Source organism: Pararge aegeria, chromosome 26 (assembly GCF_905163445.1).
Source record: "Pararge aegeria chromosome 26, ilParAegt1.1, whole genome shotgun sequence".
In the NCBI taxonomy this organism is placed as follows: domain Eukaryota; kingdom Metazoa; phylum Arthropoda; class Insecta; order Lepidoptera; family Nymphalidae; genus Pararge; species Pararge aegeria.
Window position 1 is genome coordinate 6,863,721 of NC_053205.1, and position 22,137 is coordinate 6,885,857.

General features: G+C 38.4%; 5 protein-coding genes across 5 annotated transcripts; all 5 read right to left on the reverse strand.

Moving 5' to 3' along the window:
• Window positions 1-298: 298 nt before the first annotated feature.
• Window positions 299-2,187, reverse strand: LOC120635256 (zinc finger protein 43-like). Its single transcript, XM_039906218.1, has 2 exons — window positions 2,061-2,187; window positions 299-1,816 (listed from the first exon to the last, which is right to left on the reverse strand). Exon 2 carries the CDS (start codon window positions 1,767-1,769, stop codon window positions 681-683), a length of 1,089 nt encoding a protein of 362 aa, XP_039762152.1. The 5' UTR covers window positions 1,770-1,816; window positions 2,061-2,187; the 3' UTR covers window positions 299-680.
• On the reverse strand, window positions 2,057-12,229 carry LOC120635157 (zinc finger protein 91-like). The gene is made up of 8 exons (XM_039906091.1): window positions 12,109-12,229; window positions 10,999-11,235; window positions 9,379-9,969; window positions 7,461-8,552; window positions 6,187-6,618; window positions 4,356-5,159; window positions 3,182-3,459; window positions 2,057-2,485 (listed from the first exon to the last, which is right to left on the reverse strand). Exons 1-8 carry the CDS (start codon window positions 12,227-12,229, stop codon window positions 2,057-2,059), a joined length of 3,984 nt encoding a protein of 1,327 aa, XP_039762025.1.
• Window positions 12,230-12,354: 125 nt separating this feature from the next.
• LOC120635261 (zinc finger protein 729-like) lies at window positions 12,355-17,173 on the reverse strand. The gene is made up of 2 exons (XM_039906223.1): window positions 15,726-17,173; window positions 12,355-13,612 (listed from the first exon to the last, which is right to left on the reverse strand). The coding sequence occupies exons 1-2, from the start codon at window positions 17,064-17,066 to the stop codon at window positions 12,479-12,481; spliced, it is 2,475 nt and encodes an 824-aa protein (XP_039762157.1). The 5' UTR covers window positions 17,067-17,173; the 3' UTR covers window positions 12,355-12,478.
• Window positions 17,174-17,181: 8 nt separating this feature from the next.
• LOC120635158 (zinc finger protein 26-like) lies at window positions 17,182-18,477 on the reverse strand. Its single transcript, XM_039906092.1, has one exon. It carries the CDS (start codon window positions 18,475-18,477, stop codon window positions 17,182-17,184), a length of 1,296 nt encoding a protein of 431 aa, XP_039762026.1.
• Window positions 18,478-18,687: 210 nt separating this feature from the next.
• LOC120635257 (gastrula zinc finger protein XlCGF26.1-like) lies at window positions 18,688-21,214 on the reverse strand. The gene is made up of 2 exons (XM_039906219.1): window positions 21,067-21,214; window positions 18,688-19,918 (listed from the first exon to the last, which is right to left on the reverse strand). The coding sequence occupies exons 1-2, from the start codon at window positions 21,080-21,082 to the stop codon at window positions 18,855-18,857; spliced, it is 1,080 nt and encodes a 359-aa protein (XP_039762153.1). The 5' UTR covers window positions 21,083-21,214; the 3' UTR covers window positions 18,688-18,854.
• Between the last annotated feature and the right edge of the window lie 923 nt (window positions 21,215-22,137).

Genomic DNA, 22,137 nt, shown 5'->3' on the forward strand with positions numbered 1-22,137 from the left:
TTTCAGAAGCAATCAAGCAAAGCATTTCACTGCTAACGGTCCCAAATCTTTCAAAACGCGTAATATGGATATGGTTACATCGAACTGGGCACTTTACTGGCAAATAATATTGAATTTAATAATGGTTAAAGAAATTCTCAATTTGCTAAAAGGGCCCTAAACTTACTAATTCAAAAGCATATGACGCTTCGACAACAAAAAAATCGTCTCAACCGAATCTTACGTGAAAATAGCAAGAGCAAAAGCTGGTCATAATTTAAAGGGTGGGGAACAAATTTTTAAATGAAAGATTACGACAGAAAAGTCATACATTTATTATCGTTATGGAAATAAGAAAATTAAAATTAAGCATGCTTAAATTAAACAGATAGAGACCTGTATCACAGTTTTTCACTAATCCTAAGAGTTTTATTATTGATTGCTACATACAAGCACGTGCATCTTTAAAATGGAACGAATGAACTGTAGCTGCACTATTGCCTACATGAGTGCCTGGTGTTAGATTTTCCTATTCGAACGAAGTTAGCTAGGAATTGTATGGAATGGAATGTGAAAGGGTGCGATCTAGTGTAGATTTGTTTCCTAGTATTGTAACTAGATGGCGCTCAAATCCTAGTTACCTATCACGCGATCCAATAGCAATAATATCTCATACTTAGCACTCTGAACTAATTCTTAACCTAACTTGTTACCCCAGATCCAAAGTTCTTTACAATAGTCCTGAACTGCCACTGGGGATGCCATTGCTTAACATGCTTGTTATAATCGTTACGATTGTGAAACCCGTTCCCGCATTCAGCACACGTGTACTTCCAAACTGGTCCGTGTACTCTCATGTGCTCCCTTAACGTCCTCTCATGCATATACGCCTTGTGACATACCGTGCAATAGAAATTCCTCTCCCCTGTGTGTCCCCGCGAATGCATCTTCAACAAAGATTTCGTCCCAAAACATTTCCCACAAACTTTACACTGTATCGTCTGCGTGTGCTGTTTAGTCGTGTGCTCCGTCAAAGCCCGCCGAGTAGGGTACACAGCTTTACAAACTTGGCAATCAAAAGTAAAGGTGATCCCATGCGCCTCCTTCAAGTGCGTCATCTTTTTATAATGCTCCGAAAATCTCTCCAAGCAATGAGGACATTTCAATGGCTTACTCTTTTTAGAATTGGGTTCTTCGTGCTTCTTGAATAAATGATATCTCAATTTTAGTTTCGTGGGGAACACTTCCTGGCATCTGTCGCATTTGTGTACACCGTTCTGGTGCACTATGCGATGGTTGATCAAACGTTGGTGAGATATGAATCCAAGGCCACAAGTCTCGCATACTACGTTGAAATGGACGTTCATATGTCTGTTGAGGAGGAAGAATGAGTTGAAAGTCTTCCCACATTTGTGGCAGGAAAGAAGGCCTTTGGTCATGCTTAAATCGTAAGCCATCAAACCATTCCCCGCTGTATTAAACTCTTGACTGTGGAGAACGACTAAATGTTTTCTGATATCATCCAGGTCGGAAAACCTTTGATCACAAACCCTGCATTTTAGGACAGAAATATCAACTTTAATAACGCGTTTGCCTTTTCTCAAATACTGTTTTAGTAAAGTAGATCTGTCAGGCACTGGATGTAGGGCCGTATGCTGCAACACTGAATGGATTTCTGGGAAGATTTCAGAGCAGTAAAAGCATTTGAAATTCGCTTGCTGATAAAAGAATGGCTTGACTGTGGTATGCTCTAAGAATGTCGCGGCGTTTAACCGTTCATATATCGTCATTTGCCATATACTGGTGCGTGGCGTCGGTCGCTGTGTGCCCGGAAACACTGTAAACAAAAGTTATTTCTTTTACTCCTGCCTCCTAAACTCCACTCTCTACGAGTACATATCCGTGCAGAAACTACGTACACAATACTGACCTATGCAGTGCCTTCTGGTTCAGAAATTAATGAGGACGTGTTCACGAACCTATTATACTACTTAGTTAAGCTTTTATACAGAAAAATGTTTAGGTATGTCAAAATGGGAAAAAGATAGTGAGTTTTTAATTAATACAGGTAAAGTAGTTACGCTAGTCCATGTGAACGACTCAAATGTACGACCAACGAAGCATGATCCCCGCAGTCCAGACAGCACACGGAGCACACTTGGCCGATCTCGTGAGACTTCATATGCTCCTTTAAATTCTTCCTCCTTGCGTAAGCTTTCCCACAGACCTCGCACTTAAAATTCTTCTCTCCTGTATGTATCATCATGTGCCTTGATAAACAGTACTTTGAGAAGAACCTTGAATGGCAGATCCCACATTCTTGATTCCTCTCTTGCATGTGTACAGATCTTATGTGTATAAGTAGCTGATATTTCAAGTCGTACTCCCTTGCACAGGTTTCGCATTTAAACAGCCCCGAGGTTTGGTTATGGACAATTCGCAAGTGTTTCGTTCTTTGGTAATTCGAGTTAAATCTCTCGGGACAAATTGGGCAAGTCCTGGGACACTGTTTAAGATGCACTCCTCTCATATGCATTGTTCGTTTCGCCGAGTTACTGAATACCTTATCGCATACTTCGCAAGGAAAATTTCCCACTTTATGTGTTTGTAAATGTCGTCTAAGGAGATGTAAAGACACAAAAACCGCACCACAAGTTTCACAGCTATAGTTATTGAAGTGTTTGCTCATATGTATTATTAATAAACGGAGTTTAAGAAAAGTTTCATCGCATATCTGGCATTGGAAATCATCGTCTCGTAATTTGAAGGGAATCATGTTGTCCTTGAAATCAGGTTCGATCTTCTTATTATGACCTTTTAAGTGGCTCTTTAATGTGTGAAGATTGGGCGATATGCTTTGACAAATTCTGCATTGTAGCAAAGTTACATCTACTTTTAAAATTTTATCCCGTACCCTGTTGTTTAATTCATTTCTATAATCTTTTACACAATGATCCTTTAATGAGTGTTCTCTTAGATGAGATGTATCCAGAAACACTTTGGTACAGATGAAACATTTATATTTATTGCACGCATGGATAAAAGGATAAACGTAAGAAAATTCGAACAGAGTCAATGCGTTTTGTTTCCATATTTGATTTTCTAAATCTGAAGTCCTTCTTCTTGGGGATTTTCGTAAAGTTACGTTATTTATATTAACATTACAAGTCACTGCTTTAATGTTACATTTTTGACCTAATACCATCTCATCAAGGGCCAATGGTTCTTTTAAATACGAAACAGCGTTAATTTTTTCTATATTATGTTTCACTGATCCAGTTACATTACGTTTTTTGAACTTTTTTCGTTTCATCCCGCCTATATCGTTTAAAATCAAGTCTTGATTTGGTGTTTCCTTTTTATCTTCGTATTCACATATTAGATCTTCAATTTTAATGGGTTTCTTGAGTAGTTTGAGTTTGATCTCACTTCCATCATCATCCTTTATGACTATCGATGAATCAGTCTCTATGATGACGCCTAAAAAAGAATAATTAACTGTGTATTATGACTGCAATTACTGTAGTTGTTTTAGTAGTAATAATTATTGTGTTATCTAGTTTTGTATTCATAACTTGCACACAGAAAATGTAAAGTAAAATAAATCTATAAAATAATTTATACAATGGGGTTAATTAATCATAAAAATTTATAACAACTTTTAACATAAAAATTTTATTTATTCATTTAAAAATAGCTTCAGGTTACACTACAACTACATTAAATTACAACCACGTGCATAAATCTTGCACGTCAAATGTGTGAATAAAATTAATGTACATTCGAGTTATTATCAGAACATTATACACATAATTAGAGAGACCGCATAGATAAATAGAATTTAATTTAATATTAATTACACTACATTAGAAATGATAAGTACTACGTTTTCGTTAAATAATAATGAGGATCATTTTTGTGATTAATTAATTGTGATTATAGTTGTTCATATTGTTTTTGAAATTAAACTACATCGTGAAGACGCAAATGGTCTTTTAAATTCTTCCGTCGCAAGAAAGCCATCCCGCACAAATCGCATTTATGATTCTTTTCCCCCGTATGAATCACCATATGCCGTTTGAGTGTTTCCTTATTACAAAAACGCTGTAAACAAACTTTGCATTGATGATTCCTTTCCTGTAAATGAACAGATCTATTGTGACATATCAAATGGTATTTTAGATTGAAACCGCGACCACAGGTCTCACATTTATGGACCCTTGTGGACTGATTGTGAACATTTTGGAGATGAATAGTTCGTCTGTAGTTCGAATTGAACCTCTCTGGACAAATCGGACATCGTCGTGGATACTGTTTTAGATGCACGCCTCGAACATGTAAAGCCCTTTTATAGGTGGTGCTAAACACTTTGTTACATCTGTCGCATGGGAAATTCCCGGTCTCATGCACTTCTAGATGCTTCTTCAACAACCGCAATGTCATGAATCCTGATCCACAAATCTCACAGCTGTAATTACTGAAATGCACGCTCATGTGTATAACTAAAATCCGAACTTTTATAAACACTCCTTCACATATAACACACTTATATGCACCATCTTCTTCCTCTAATTTAAACGGTATCATATTGTCTTGTAAATCGGGGTCTATAGGTTTCTGGTGATCTTCTTTTAGATGATACTTAAGCTGTAATAAGTCTTTGGGCTTCACTGAGCATAGTTTGCATTCTAGCTCACCCACATCTACTTTGAGGACGTTTTCCCTTCTATTGTTAACTAAACGTTTCAGAGGTGCAAACGTATGGGTTTCATTCATATGTTGCCTTAAAAGTAATGTTTCTAAAAAAGGTTCAGCGCAAACGAAACATTTGAATTTGTTATTTCCATACACAAATGGATAAACTGTGGAGAATTCAAAAACCGTTAAAGCGTTCTGTCGATAATCTGAGTGCTTTTTGGCTGCTAAAACTTTCACGGTTCGTGGAACTTCCACAGGAGATGGATTCCTTTGAGTAATAGACACTGGCGATGGACTCCGCGATGGCGTATAATCTCTCATTGTAAGAGGAGATGGTGTGTTGATCCGGTCTTTTAGTCTTAACTTTCTGAAGGCAGTCACAGTTCCCAAAGGTTTACAAAGGCTCCGATCGTAGGCCACTTGAAATAGAGGAACTATTCGTTTAGCTGGCGTCGGTCTATCCGTCGGTAAAGAGTCCGTGCCTAAAAACAAAAACAAATGTTTGTACTTTTTCCCACTACGACGTACATGCAGAGAATTAGGTGTAACAGTTATGTGCATATTAGTCCCACCTCCATCTACTATAAGAAACTTGTATTTATAATTTCCGAGTCCCCATCGTGTAGGTGTTTATTAAATCTTATTAATTAATCATTATCAGTAATTTATTATTTCTAGTTAAAGAATCGGATACTATTTTATGTGGAGAAGTATAACTTATATACTTGCCAAGTATTAAAAGTGTTTATAAGTTTATTAATATACGACAGAATACGTTATTTATACGATATACTCAAGAAACAAGAGTTTCGAATTCATCGGTCTTAACTGACGGATGGTTGACTCTGACGTGGTGTTTCAATGTGCATTTCTGCACGAACGATCCTCCACATATTGTGCACACAAACCGCCTATCGTTCTGATGTATCCGCATATGTTCTCTCAACGTATACTTTCTAGCATATGCTTTAGCGCATATACTACATTTAAATTTTCGCTCTCCACCATGTCTAACCATGTGATCTTTCAATTCTGTTTTGGAGTAAAATTTCCATTCACACACTTCACAAGCATGCCGTTTAATCTTCAAATGAACCGTTTGGACATGAAACCCTAATTTCCCACTAGTTGTAAAGACTCTGGGGCACACGGAACATTTAAATTCTTTCAATTTCATGCCGTGAATGTTTGATATGTGTTTGTTCCTTTGAAAGTAATTCCTGAACATATCTGGGCAATAAGGACATCTGTGTCGCTTCACTTTTTTATGGACAGATGCGTGGTGCTCGTTCTTTGCATTCATTGACCGAAAAACCTTATCACAGCCTTCGCAAGGGAATGTCCCAGTTTCGTGAGAAAACGCGTGAGTCCGCAAACGATCTGGTGTTATGAAACCTGTGCCGCACTGCTCACAAATAAAATTTTGATAATGCACGTTCATGTGATGATTAAGTGTCTTATACTCATCGAATTTCTCATCACAAATTACGCATGGGAAATCGTTTTTACTTATTTTAAATGGAAGTACACCATCTTCTATTTTGAGATCACCGCTAAAGTTATGCTTGTCTATCAAATGTTGCTTTAGATCCTCAAAGTTATTAGCTTCTTTGGCACACAGTTTGCAAGTCAAATCTGATATATCAACCTTAACTAATTCGTATTTTTTCAGCTTAGGTAAAGCTGCTTTTATTTGTGCTGACGTTTGCCTATCGTGCTCTAAATTGTGATGTCTTAAAAGCGCCGGATCAGTAAACTGTCTGTCGCAGTAAATGCATATAAACAAATTCTTCATCCATCTAAATGGACAAATCCCTGTGTTTTCTAGCAGTACGGCGACATTCCGCTTCTTGACTTTTGTAGACTCATTTAGCTTTCTTTCGTTTTCTGCGCATATATCCATTTTTAAAGTCTCTACGCCATTATCGTCCTCAATTTGACCTAAAATGACAAATACACGTTCATGAGCGTAAACTCCTTACAATGTACGTACATGCAATAATCACTTGACCGTGTGATTGATTTCATCTCCTAAACTCTTATCACCCATTTCTGGTTCTATCAGTGGCATCGATATATTTGACACTTTTATTTGGCAACCAATTTATGTACAACAATAATACGAAAAGATACAGCCCTACTAAGGAAAGATCTCCCGCAGCGTTTTTCTATTTGATAACGCTAATCTTAAAAAAATGCTAAATGTTTTTTTCAAGCCTTCAGCAATAGTGTCTGTCCAGAGAGCTTCTTACTTAATATAAACATAGTATCAACACATAGAAACGTTTCCTAAGCTTGTAGTAGTCATTAAAAAAATGCTTTTTTAATTGCGTATTTAGTGGTTATTTTAAGTCCATCAATGTCCAAACCATCAAGTTCAGCTAGATTGTGATTTTTAAGAAGTACTTATAAGAAAATAATAATTATAAGAATATCTTCGTGGCAGTGCACCAGTAAGAAATAAGAAAGTTAATAAAGGAGTTGGAGTTTATGATAATTTCACTTTCGAAGAAAATGTAATAAAAATACGAATAAAAAGTGAGTAGAACTTTTTGTCTCTTTAATGAAAATATTCGAAGGAATGTTGTACGTAGATTAAAAATTAATAAAATCACATTGCATAAATACATATAGGTATTTGGGTACCACTTCAAGCGCCAATTACAGGAATTAAATAACAAGGATTATTATACTAGATTCCATAATTCCAGGATCATTCGACTCTCAAAATACATCTGCCTTAACTTGTATCGGATGATGTACTCTCACATGCTGTTTCAAACTGCACTTCTGAATGAAAGACTGTCCACATACTGGACAAACGAATCTTCTATCATTATTATGGATCCTCATGTGTTCACGCAAAGTCTTTAGTCTGGCGTAGGATTTCTTGCACACGTCACACTGATATATTCTAGCACCTGCGTGCTTAATACTATGTTCTTGTAACTCGTAATTACTGAAGAACTTCATTCCGCAAACTGAGCAACTGTGGTTTCTCTCTTGCAAATGATGAGATCGTATATGGGCGGTGCGACGACTACAGAGGTCGAACACTTTTGGACACGACGGGCAAGGGAATAGCGCAGTTTTTTCCCCATGAACCGTATTCAGATGCTTCATTCTATATTTGTACGACGCAAACTTTTCATCACAAATCGGACATTTGTATCTCTTGTTTAAACGGTGGACCTTCGCTGTGTGAGCGTACAGACTAGCGTATGACGTCAGAGTCTCCCCGCAACGCTTGCAGGGGAAATCCCTGCGCTCGTGCGTACGGGAATGGTTCAACATCCGCTGCATAGTCACAAAAGCTTTGCCGCACGTTTCGCAAATAAAATGCTCGTAGTGGTCGTTCATGTGTTTGTGGAGGCTCAGGAACATTTCGTATCGCTTACCGCACATCTGGCAGCAGTGCTCGTCTCGGCTCAACTTGTACGGCAACACGGATTCTCCGTATGTGTCATCCAGCTCCTTCCCATGATCATTCAAATGAGCTTTCAACGTTGAATAATCGTTTATTTGTATTCCGCACAAGCGGCAAGTCGTCGTTGCAAAATCTATTTTCAGTGGCTCATATTTTTTGAGTTTGAACATTAAATCTACATGTGTTGCCCGCGTGTGCTCTCTTAGCTTTTCCGGTTCCAGAAACGTACTTTTACAAAAGAAACATAGGTAAGTGCCTTTCCTGTACTTAAATGGGCAGGCAGTGCTCGAGGTCATGATTATCTTTATATTCTTCCTAAATGCCGCTCGTCGGGCATTACCCTCTGCCCTTTGATCAATTTCTATAGGTTTCACAACACCCAGCAGAGCATTGTTCTCAGTAATTATTTCCGTTTCCTGTTTTATTTCAACGACTGCTGATTTCCTTCCTAAAAATAGAAAAACAACCGATATAGGGTCTCCTTGCAATTTCCAATCCATGTAACGAAATAACATATGTGTTTAAAATAGGGTAATATGGATAACTATACTTCATTTATAAGTCTTCTAAGTAAAGCTTTCTTGATTTTGTTTTAATCAGCCTATAACCATTAATTTCCTATGATATCCAGAAAAATATCTTGAAAGGAATAGTTCATTTTATTAACAGCGATCTTTACATATTAATAAAGAAGGCGGTATACAGGAAATAGAATAAGAGAATGCAATATTCCAAATATTTTTTTATTAAGGACATGTAAAGATACAGAATAAATTATTCGATCGATATCTTAGAAACTTCAGCATTAGGATGGTGCGTCTTCAAATGGCTTTTGAGGCTGCACTTTTGGATGAAAGAGTTATTACAATATTCGCACACAAATCTCCTGTCATTGTTATGTATTCTCATATGCTCTTTCAATGTCCTGGACCTCGCGTAGCTCTTCTTGCAAACACTGCATTGGAACTCCCGTAAGTCTGTATGTTTGATCATATGGCTTTTTAACTGGCCTGCCGTGACAAACTTGCTTGGACAACAGTCGCACTGGAACTGCTTATGCTTTATATGTACGTTTCTTATATGTTTAGTTCTTTGGTCAGATAGGGCGAAAACTGCTGGGCACAAATGACAGGGATATTCCACATTTTGGTTGTGAAACTCTTTTAGATGTCGCGACCGGTCCGAATAGCGCTTAAACGATAGATTGCAGTACGGGCATCTGTAACGATTGGCTGGAGCGTGTTTTGTGTTAATGTGATAGTTTCTCAAGACACGTGTCTCAAAAACCTCGTCGCATTTAGTACATTTATGAGCTTGTTCATTGGATTCGTGGGTAAGTTGATGCGCTTTTAATCTATGGGCAGCGGTGAAGGATTTTCCACAGTGGAAGCAAATGTTATTCGGATAGTGCTCGTTCATGTGACTGTTTAGCTTGGAAAATAGAGAGAAACGCTTCGAGCAATGAGCGCAAAGCATTTCTTTGTTTCGCAAAATGAACGGAGTCACTCCTATGTCCAAATCTTTGGCTATGGGCTGTTGGTGAATATTTAACAGATGGTCCTTTAGGTGGATCAAATCGTTCATTTTAGCGTAGCAAATAGCACATTTTAGATCAGTTACTTCTACTTTGACAGTGTCGTAAGGTCGAGCGTAGTGCATAGCATCTAATCGGTCAGGATGTTCTTGCGTATGATTGTAAACATCGTCGAAATGTCCGAATGTCCTTGGACAGTGGGAACAAGCGAACGCACCGCGTTTCCATCGGAAGGGGCATACATTAGAGTGCTCTATAATAATTGCGGCATTATGTCTATGATCGTTATACACCCTCCGTCGCCGTTTCCATACATATTTCTTGACCGTCCCTAAAAACAAAAAAGAAACGACTTTCAAAAGACTATTTTGATATGTAAAAACAAAAAATGCAAATTTATTGAGGAATTGAATATTTACCTATTCACTTGTGTGCTTGTATAGTCAAAAAGCTTACTTTTATCTCCAGTCATTTTATTAGAGAAGTTTAAATAATACGAAATCTATTTACGATTAATGTGTTTATTTCTAATATAAACTAAAATTCTTTCTTATATACAATATACTTTACATAAATTTCATCGTCATGTTTAGTGCTGATTGAGTCACCGAAAAATATGGGTTTTATTTTCTGTGATGTTTATAGAATTTTAAATACTTTAGTTCAGTTGAAGACATTTGTGACTAGAAAATGTACCCTATTTGACGGTAGATAAACTTGATTAATGAGAGAATTAAACATTTTGTTTAAAAAACAAATTAGACACCCATTTTCATACTAGTATTGTGAACACGCCTTAAGTGAGAATAGCGGCTTGCTCCAGTACCGAAAATAGCTGGACACAGATTACATTTATACTCTCGTTTCTGATCGTGTACCTTAGCAAGGTGTATTGACCGGGAGTGACAAGAATCCAAATACACGTCGCATATCGGACAACGATACCTTTTCTTTCGTCCATGGGTTAGAGCAACATGTCTATTCTTTAGTACTCGATTCTTAAAAACTAAATCACATTTGGGACACTTGAATTCGCCTGATTCGTGTTCCTTCTGGTGCGTACGTAGCTTGTGTTTCGCTGAATAGCCCTTCCCACATGCATGGCAAATGTAACTTTGGTAATGCACATTCATATGAGTCAGTAAATTCCAACAAGCTTCAAAAATGACATGACAAATAACGCATCTATACTCGGATCCGGTTAAGATGAAAGGTGTCACACCATCACCGGAATCTGCATTGAACTCTATTTCATGTGCCTCATGTAGGTGATCTTTAAGACCATTTAAATTATTAACGTTACTATTGCATAAGCGACACTTCAAATTTGTAACGTCCACTTTAAAAGGGATGGAGTTACGAGCGGTTGGTTTTTCAACAATATCTAGTTTATCATGAATTTTTGTATGGGATCGCACTTCGTTGAGATCTGCGCATAACTTGGGGCAGTAAGCGCACATAAACTTTCCACGCATCCACCTAAACGCAACAGCGTTTGAACATTCTAGAATTAGGGCAGCGTTAGCCTTTTCACCTATTATACGTGGTTTCTTTTTCCATTTAATCGCTATTGTTCTTCTATCCTCGTCATCCGGTCCTAGAAATAAAAAGATTGACAACTTTATAGCAGTTCCTTAATCGTTGGAGTAACTTGCTTCGGTGTGTTGGACATTCTCGTGTTTCATAACGTGCTTTTTTAGTTTGGCTTTGCTTAAAAAATACCGCGAGCAATTTGGACAGTCGTATCTCTTCTCTACAGGCTTATGAGTGATACGTACGTGTGCAGCACGCTTGCAGCTAGTCTCGAACAACTTGCCACAGGCGGAACACTCATAGTGTCTTTTCTGTTGATCATGCCCATCGACTAAGTGTTTTGCTCTCGCGTAATAGGTCGTGAAGACCTCAGGACATCTTGGGCAAGTATATCGAATACCTTTTTTGTGGGCTCTTAGTCTATGGCACATCCTAGCTGCCCTAGTTTCTAAAATTTCCCCACATTCACCGCAAGGAAAGCTACCAACCTCGTGCGATTGGACGTGAGTCCTAAAACGCGATTTAGAAGCGAAAGCTTTCCCGCATGCGTCGCAAACATAGTTTTGGTAGTGGGTGTTCATATGTTTATTTATTTTGGCAAAACTCGCGAAATATAATGGACAGTATTGACACTTAAATCTATCTGCTTCGAGTTTAAAAGGAAGAACGCCGTCTTTAAAATCAGCATGGAAAGGTTTCCCATGCTCTGAAATCAAGTGATTTTTTAAAACATCAATATTCTCCATAAAACTTTTACACAATCTACATTGCAAGCTTGTAACATCTACTTTGACCATATTATTTTCGGTTAGTTTTAAGAATATTCTTTTCGTTGGGATATCCTTTAAATGGAGAGAATGTACGTGATCACGCAAAAATAAAGGCTCTACAAATTTCAAATCACAATAGGAGCAGTAAAATGCGCTTTGAAACCAACGAAAGGCCCACGCTGTAGAACATTCGAGTATAGTCATCGCGTTTTTGCGCATCATTGTTTTGTCTATGCGTTTCTCTGATTCTTCGGGTAGTTCATTGTTGGCACGACGTCTCCGACGCATTTGTCTTGCGCAAACCACATCCTTTAACTTCCTAAAACGTTTAACTTCTACCACTACATCTCCCGAATTCGCATTTGCGGAACCTATAAACAAAACATTACTTTTGTTACTAGATTTCTAGACCATTACCCAAAACCCCAAGCCATGCATATTTCGATAGTTTTATAAAAATAATGTTTCGGGAAAATTTCAATAATTTTATTAAATAGTAAAATACAAACACATTATTATATAGTATTCATTCTAGCACTAGATTTTCTCCAAGCCAGTTAGCATGAAATCACTGATGTCTGGATGATTTATTCGGAAATGATCCACCAGCAATGCCTTCTGGCTAAACATTACACCGCACCATTTACAATTCAGATCCTCGTGCGTTTTCAAGTGCTTTCTCAACGCTCTGTTCCTTGGGAACGTCTTCCCGCAAAGCGTACAACAAAAATTTCTCTCCCCTGTATGCCGGACTATGTGCCTTTTCAACTCGTAGCCAGTTTTGAAGAACCATTTGCAGAATGGACAAGCAAAGTTACGTTGCTGGGGGAAATGTATGGATTTCACGTGAGTGGCACGTTTTCCGCTTGTTTTGAAAGATAGCTCGCAATGAGCACACTTATAAGCAACTTCTTTCTCTCTGTGTGCTTCGTTTAAATGATTCATTCTTTCGTAATAGCCACCGAATCTCATATTACATTGCGGGCATTCATATCGAGGTCCTTTAGCGTGGGCGTGACTTTTGTGGTAATCTCTTGCTGCTCTCATTGTAAAGACTCTTTTGCATTTATCACACGGAAAGGTCCCTGTTATATGAACTTCCGAATGCTTCCTCAGGCGAGGCGCTGTCATGTACCCTTTGCCGCAAGTCGCGCATATATAATGCTGGTAGTGAGTATTCATGTGTTCGTAGAGTTTTAAGAAGTTGTTGAATATCTCATGGCATATAACGCATCTCCAAGACTCTTTGTCCAAATAAAATGGCAGGACACCATCCGGATGTGAAGTATCAATCTCATAGCCATGTTCGGCGGCGTGGTGACGCATTTCATTCACTTCACCATATGGTAAATCACAAATTCTGCACGAGGCTTCAGTGATATCTACATTTATTAGAGTCATTTCTTTAAACTTGCTGTATATGTCTTTGATGCTGTGTTGGGTGGAGCACAGCCTGACATGGGTCCTCAATTTTGTGCAATCAGTAAAGTTTTCCTCGCAATATGCACATTTGAACCTGTTCCTTTTCCATCTAAATGGGCAAATAGACCAACATTCCAGTAATGCGCTTGCGTTTTTCTTGGTAACAAACCTCGATTCGGCCCTCGCGCTTCTTTGATACCGACGTTTTTCAATTTTAAACGTTTCACCTAAATGTAAATTTTCTGTGCTCTCAATTATAACAGAGTTCTCGTTTTCTGTTTGAGCGCGTACTCCTAAAAACAGAAAACTTTTGTCAATTCTTCCACTTATTTCATTCAAACAATTCGTGTCACCTTCCATCTTATTTGGAGTAGATTTTAGAACGCCTTATTTAACTTTTATAAAGTATGCATTTGATAGCTCTTATTCATAAAGGAATATTTTACGTACCTATACACTTTTTAATCTGTAACCCACAGAATTTAAAGTTCGTCCCGTAATCTGTGGTATAACCGTCACAATAACTTCTTGTGCTAGTCTATATTTCATCTCCTACATTAAAGATAAAAATGAAACCCATAAATAATTTAAATAGATTTATTAAATTATTTTATAGCTACATACTTAAAGTAGGTACTAAATAATGCATTTAAATTGTATGGAAATACCTTAATCTAAGAGGATACATAATTTTTATAGCATGTTTAATTTATTTATTTTCTAGATATTTACAGTTCTTGAAAATTATAGTGGTGTCATGTCATTATTTTTTAGTACAGTACGCTCGCAATAGCATTGTTTTCGGGTATAAAACAGTATAAAGTAAAAGAAGTATGGAACAAATCTGCCTTATTTTAACGCTCTTTTTCGTTAACATGGCTCTAAGCGAAACTTAAGAAAATCAATCAGTAGTACACAATTATTGAGTCCAAAACGAGCAAAGTTAATTTTACTGTTTGAAGTTACAGCGTTTCGATATTAGGGGGACCCTTCGAGCAAGGAAAAGCAAATATTTCTTCTACTCATGTTTTTTCTTAATAATAGTATCATTCGATGTTTTACGTAATGGATAGATATTTATGAGATCACGCTAAATACTTCTCGGCACGATAAATGATTGTAACTTTAAAAAGTACAATCCCAGCCGAGCAACAATTGCTTTTCTCACTACTTTTCTTCTGAAATACCCAAAAAGTTAAATTCAAAAACCAATAGTACTAATTTACGGAATCTTTACAACTTAAATTACGGGTCTGAACCTAGCGATAACTAGTTAACATAACCGTAAGACTAAGATGATCAAGTTAAAACAATCGAAGAATGTTTCTACAAAAAGCTACAGTGTTGCAAACCTATTAGGTTTGCAACACTGTAGCTTTTTGTAGAAACATAACGCACACGACATACCGAAATCATTAGTTAAACAGATGATTTCGGTATGTCGGGTGCGTATAATATTTTTGTCCAATATCGTCAGTGGCTGAAGAAAAAAAGTCTTTGAACAGTTTTTGTTGCGAGTGATGATTATGACTTCGAAACATTTTCGCTAACTATATGCCACATTACAAAGCTTAGTCACTCAGCGGTTACGAGAGTATAGTAATCCTTGGAGTATCTCTCGTGATCCAATGAGGGAGGATCAACACGGTACGATCACCGGTAATGAGGAGATCCGAAGTCAACTAGAGTTCCTGACATAAATCAACAAGTAATGAAGCGGAAGTGGCATTGGGCCGAAAACATAGTATTGGCAGTTGGGGACCCACAGTGGTAGGTAAGTCCCTCCGAAAGCCCTATGTTCAGCAATGGAAGTCCATCGAGTGATAAAATAACGATTAGAATTGAAATACAAAAAAGAGCTTTATTTGGTAAAAATACTATAAAACATTTAACAATTGCAGAATAATTCATATTTGCACATATTATATTTAGATCTACTGCGTTTGTTATCCTAATAACTGAACGTATTCAACCCATTCTGGGTTTGTGTATGTATGTAGTAACCAAATTCAATACTTTTTCTTTTTTTAATTTTTGGCTTCATAGTTTATTAATATTTGAAGATAGGACATCGAAATGTACGCACACAAGGGCTGCTAATCAAGATTAAAGGAACAAAATAAATCAATGATTGAAGGAATGAGTAACATCAAACGTGGAAATGTTTCTTCGCTATATGTTTATCGAGAGATAGTTTAGTTGCGAATCCCCTCGCGCAATGTTCGCACGAGAACGCAGAATCTGCCTCTTTCTTAGTACGGTGCACCTTCACATTGTGGTGATACTTTTGGGATCGCGACTTGAACATCATATGGCACGTAGTACACTCGTACATTTCCGCTCCAGGCCGTAAATTATGCACCTCGATTAGATGGCGCCTTCGTAACTCCCAAGATGCGAACCTTGGCAATGGCCGCTCTTTACAATACGCGCACAAGTAAGGCATGGGATGCTGGGTTTTCATATGTATATTCCTCTCCTCCAAAGTCTGAAACGTCGCTTTGCATCTACGGCAGTTGTGCTTATTATCGTGAGGTATCTTTGCGTGAGCCCTTAGCGCCGCTTCAGTGATAAAACCCTCGCCACAAGTGTCGCAAACGTACTTCTGAAAATGTTCAACGGTATGCTTGTTTAGGGATAAGAAATCGGAGAACTGACTTTTACATATGGCACAATGCCAACTCGATCCATCCTTCAGTTTGAAGGGCATAACCCCAGACAGCTCAACGTCATCGTCGATCGGTTGTTTATGGACGTTTTTTAAATGGGACAAAAGATCGTCCAGAGATTCTATGCCCATGAAGCAAAGTTTACATTTTAAATCGGTAAGATCCAATTTAAGGTATTCCTTACGTAGCTTTCTGCTGAACACAAGCTTGATGTCGAAATTCGCGTGACGGCATGCCATGTGTGCACGTAATCCACCAGGATCATTCGCTTGGACGCGACAAAGAGAACAGTTAAAGTTCTGGCCCCAAGTCCTAAACGGCCAGGCCGTGGAACATTGCAAGATGATTTCTGTGTTAAGCCTTTGCCTCAAAGCTAGACCGTATCGTGGTTTATACCCAGATTTGTCACACCGGAAACCACGCTCATGCTGTTTGAGTCCGTGGTAAGACAGGAAGGTGGCGCTACACTGATCGCAAGTAAATATTGTAGCATGACTTCTCAAATGTCCATTCATTTCTGAGAATCCTTCAAACTTTTTCTTGCAATACAAGCACATCCATTCGCCGGCATCGTTCTGTCGATAAGGCAACACACCAAAAGGTATTTCAAAGTTCACTGCTTTACCGTGATCGCGTAATAAATGAGTCATAAATATTTCTACACTGTCTACATCTTGCATACATAGGTTACATTTGAAGTTGCTTATATCAATTTTCAGGTCATCCACTACTTTGTAAAAAGCGCTATTGTGGTCGACCTTTGCATGTTTAGTTTTCATATGATCTCTCAATGTTTCAATATTCTCAAATTCTATATAGCAGTAAGAACAGAGGATTCTATTGAAACGGGTCTTAAACGGTATAGCCGTCGAATATTTGAGAACTAGTACAGCATTTTGTCGTAGAGGGTTCTGCTTAACGGACCTTTCGAATAACCTCATTTTTTGTTTTCTTTCTTTTTCTTTGAGTTCCTCGCTATCCTTTGTAGGTCCTAAAAAAGAAAGAAGCATATCATTATTGTTATTCCAATGCATCCTTTCTTACAAGTAGCGATTCTTGTTACGTCTTATCTAATATGCACACTCGAAGTCAATAATTACAAGCGTCATAGAAGAGTAGTTTTTTATTTTGGATCATTATTTAACCGTATCAGACATCGAAATGTTTTTTCGCAACATGCTTATCCAGAAACAATTGAGTGGTGAAAGCTTTCGGGCAACTGTGGCAGGGGTAATTTAGTTCCGTGTCCTTTTTTATCCTATGCGTCCTCGCCATGTGGTTGTATTTCCCTGACCTAGTTTTGAAAGTCTTTTGGCACGTTGTACATTCATATTTATCTGCGCCAGTTTTATAATTGTGCACTTCCATTAAATGTCTCTTCCTTAGTTCCCAGTTGGCGAATCGCGGTTTTTCTTTGCAGTACACACACATGTAAGGTGTGGACGTGTGTTGAGTTTTTACATGTACATTACGTTCTTCGAGCGTCGAGAACGTGGCTACACATCGACTACAGTTATACTTGTTCTCATGAGGTATCTTGGTGTGAGCAATCATAGCAGATTCTGTTATGAAACCCTCGCCGCAAGTATCGCAAACGTAGTTTTGGAAATGCTCTGAAGTGTGCTTTTTTAGTGAAATGAAATCTTTGAATTCGTTTGGACACATCGTACATTTCCATATTGAACCATCGTTCAGCCTGAACGGCAGAACACCTAACTGTGCATCACAATTTATGGGCTGTTGGTGGTCGTTCTTCAAATGGTACGTTAAGTTTTCGAAATTCTCAATCGGCATGAAGCATAATTTGCACTGGAGATCTGTAATGTCTATTTTGAGAAATTCTTTACCAAGCTTTTTATAAAATGCGGCCTGCACATCATAATTCTCGTGTCTTGATACCATATGGGCTCGTAGGTTACTTGGATCGCTGGATTGAACCCTACAGAATACGCAGTTGAAATTACTCTTCCAAGTCCTAAAGGGACAAGCCGTAGAACACTGAAGAATGATTTCAGCGTTAGTTCGTGGCCTCATCACTCTGCCGTTACGAGGTTTGTACGCAGTCCTAAAACATTTCACCTGTCGTCGATGATCCCGCAACGCGTGCTCGGAAATAAAAGTCGTACCGCATTTATCGCAACTGAAATTCATGAAATGCGTAGCTATATGTCGCTTAAACTGTGTAAACTCTAGATATGTCTTCTGACAGTACACGCACACCCAATGATCGATAGAGTTCTGTTTGTAAGGCAGAACGCCGAACCGTGCATTGTACCTAACCGGCTTATTATGCTCTCTGGACAAATGACCCATCAAAGTATCAACATCTTGTATATCCTGTTGGCATATGTTACATTTCAAATCAGTTATGTCCACTTTGATTAAATTATCCTTCGTTCTATAGAAAACGTTTTTGAAATCTGTATCGACATGGTCGGTTTTCATATGATAACGCAGATTGGCGAGTGTGTTATATTCATCGAGGCAGAAGGCGCATAGTATCTGACTAAATCGCGTCTTAAAGGGATAGGCGGTTGAATGTCTGAGTATAAGTTCAGCGTTACGCCGCTGTGGCGTCTGATATACGAGTATAATTTTCTTTTTCTCACTCTCATTCTCCCTACGCCCACGAATTTCCAATGTGCACCCTAAAAACAAAAAAGAAATTGGTCAATTTCAAAACCAATATGCACCAGCCTACAAGTTACAAATACCATTCAGGGCATTTCAATTAACGAGTAAAACGCTCTCGGAATCTTTTTCAACATTTATTTAAAATAACGCAAGCCAACAACTAAGAATAATAAAGTTAAAATCGTGTTTCAATTTTTAAATGTTATCTCTGGATGATGGGATTTCAAGTGGCCGGTGAGGCTGACTTTTTGAGCGAACTGCTTCTCGCAAACGATACAAACAAAACGTTTCATTTCACTATGGATCCACATGTGCTGTTGCAAATTTTTCCTTCTGGAAAACGTTTTCAAGCATACGTTGCATTGAAAAGGTTTCTCTCCCGTGTGGCCATATCTGTGTTCCTCCATTTGTTTCCTCGTACTGAACTTGAGTTCACAACACGGGCATTTGTAGCTATTGTCGCTGTGCATCAGGGTGTAGTGATTGTAGAAAGGTTTCCTGCAGTTGAAAGTTTGATCGCAGTCTGGACAACCGTACACCCGTTTTTCGCGCCCGTGCACCTCTGAGAGATGGTCCTGCCTCTTCTCCCAAGAAACAAATCGTTCCCCGCACGTGACACAACAGAACGGCCAGCAGGATTTAGATACTTTAATATGTTCTCTCTTCATTTCCAATGTCGGGAAGTCGGTCCAGCACTTTCTGCACACATTACTTCCGGCATGACTACACCGATTATGGTACTTCAACGCCTCATTCGTCAAATACATGCGTCCGCAGACGTCGCACGTGAACTTCTGATAGTGGGAGGTGGTATGTCTGCACAGTTTTATGAGCGATGCAAATTTCTTATCGCACAGAGCACAGGCCCATTTCTCGTTATTCAAACGGTATGGATGCATTCTGATTTCGCTATCTGTATTGATTTGGGAAACTCCGTGTGTGTCACGAATATGTGTGGCAATCTCCTCTAAATTAAGACATGGAGTGGAACATAGTCTACATTTGAGGTTTGATAGATCTACTTTCAAATATTCTTTCCCACCCCCGCAATGTGCAAATGCGGTGGAAACTGTGAACGTTTTGTGATACTCGTCCATATGGTTCCGATAAACACCCGGATCCGTGAACTCTTCGTGACAGTAGACGCAGAGCATATCTTTGCCGCGCACTCTGAAGGGATACACAGTTGAGTATTGCAACACAAGTTCCGCATTGCGTTTCGCCTTCTGTATGCTACTGACCGGTTCCGTGGCTAGAAAAGAAAAAAATCCCTTGTTGACTAATTTCTCCTGGAACGTATGTGATGGATTTTATATTAGTTTATGAAAAGTAACATAATGATGATAAAATGTAATTGCTTTGTTAGAGCCTGCTGATATATTGTTAAGTATAACGACATCGTAATGTGAGATTTAAGTATTAATTTTGTATTCAACATGGCCGTGTATTTAAACGATTTTAAGTCATAGATGTACCCAATGGTTATACTGGGTTTTAGCCTCACCAAAGATAAAAGAGGATTGTACAGCGCCCCGAAAAGTCATCAAGACTTAAGGGTGCCAAGAACTCCGAGAGAGACAGATGTTCTTCTTGTTTGTAAAAAAAAACTGCTCTGATACCAGATATACCCGTTATTTCTCGTCAAGTTATTTTTGAATGCGGAATAATTTAAAGACGATCAATAAAACTTTTCCATATATCAATAAATAAAACAATAACGCCGCAGGTCGGCACACCCTATTTGTTGACACAAAAACAGCTTTTATTGCTCTTGGAGTCAAAACAAGTAATACCCTGATCACGCAAATAATCCAAAATAGAATACTCAAGAATGAGGGTAACAGAAATGTATTACGAAAGGGCTTCCGAGAACGTAGGTCGAAAAAACACACCGAAACCCATGTATTTATCACCACGTAAATGTCGGGGCAATCAAGCTTCACGACAATACGGATTAATCGAATTTAGAAGACCATACATAGCCTTCAAGAATAGTGTGCTCTTTGTAGCAAAGCTACTAATGCAATTTTAAGAACGCAAGAAACTTTCCGAAACCCTGGATGTTAGGGTTTTGAAATTTGAACTCATTTATTTTTTTACTAAGAACCTGTTTTCCCTAAAACGTAAACCTAGTTTTTGTAGGTTTTTGTAGTTTCACATCCGATCATAATGTACAGTTAAATATTTTTTTGCTCGCGATAACATTTCAAGCAAAGATGGAGGCGGAAAGGTTTCTTTTAAGTGTGACTGAATCTGTGTCTTTCCATTTGTTTCTTTGAACTAAACTTGAGATCGCAACACGGGCATTTGTAGCTACTGTTGCTATGGACCAAAGTGTAGTGATTATAAAAGGGTTTCCGATTTTTGAAGGTTTGATTGCAATCCGGACATTCGTAAGACCTTCTTGTTTGCCCATGCACCTCGGTGAGATGCGCCTGTCTCCTCTCCCCAGAAACAAAGCGTTCCCCGCACGTGGTACAGCAAAACGGCCAGCAGGATTTTGAAATTTTAATATGCTCCTTTTTCATTTCCAGTGTAGGGAAATCAGACCAGCACTTTCTACACACATGGCGTCCAGTATGATTGCAGCGGGTATGGTATCTCAACGCCTCAATCGTCAAATACATACGTCCGCAAACGTCGCAAGTGTACTTTTGGTAATGGGAGGTCGTGTGCCTGCATAACTGGATAAGCGATGCAAATTTCTTATCGCATAGAGCGCATACCCATTTATCGCTATTCAAACGGTATGGATGCATTCCGATGTCACATTCTGTATCGAAATGAGAGACATCGTGTGTATCGCGAATATGTGCGGCGATCTCTTCCAATTTATCACAGGGGGTGTCGCATATTCTGCATCTAAGGTTAGTTAGATCTACTTTTAAATACTCTTTCCCGCTGCCGCAATGTGCAAATGCGGTGGAAACTGTGAACGTTTTGTGATACTCGCCCATATGATTCCGATAGACATTTGGATCTGTGAACTCTTCGTGACAGTAAACGCAGAGCATGTCTTTGCCGCGAATTCTGAAGGGATACACGGTCGAGTATTGCAACACAAGTTCCGCATTGCGTTTCGCCTTCTGTATGCTACTGACCGGTTCCGTGGCTAGAAAAGAAAAAAATCCCTTGTTGACTCAATACTCCTGGAACGCTTTTGAGAAGAAATCTTAGTTTTTGATAGTAATGGGTTAAATATGATGGATAAATAAGGTTCTTTTGCAGTCATGAAATAATATTTCAAAGTCCCCGAGTATTACTAGTCATAACTATTAAAGTTTGTTCATGGAGTCAGAACGTTGTCAGGAATAAATTGCTAAGATTATTATCTTCTAGCCACCAAATCTTCACACTGTATTGTTATGTTTTTTAGTTTTGTGAACTTTTTGTGGTATACAATAAAAGTGTATTCAGTAGTAAAATTTTTCATGTAAAAGAAGAAAATCAAAACATGATTCATAAATTATT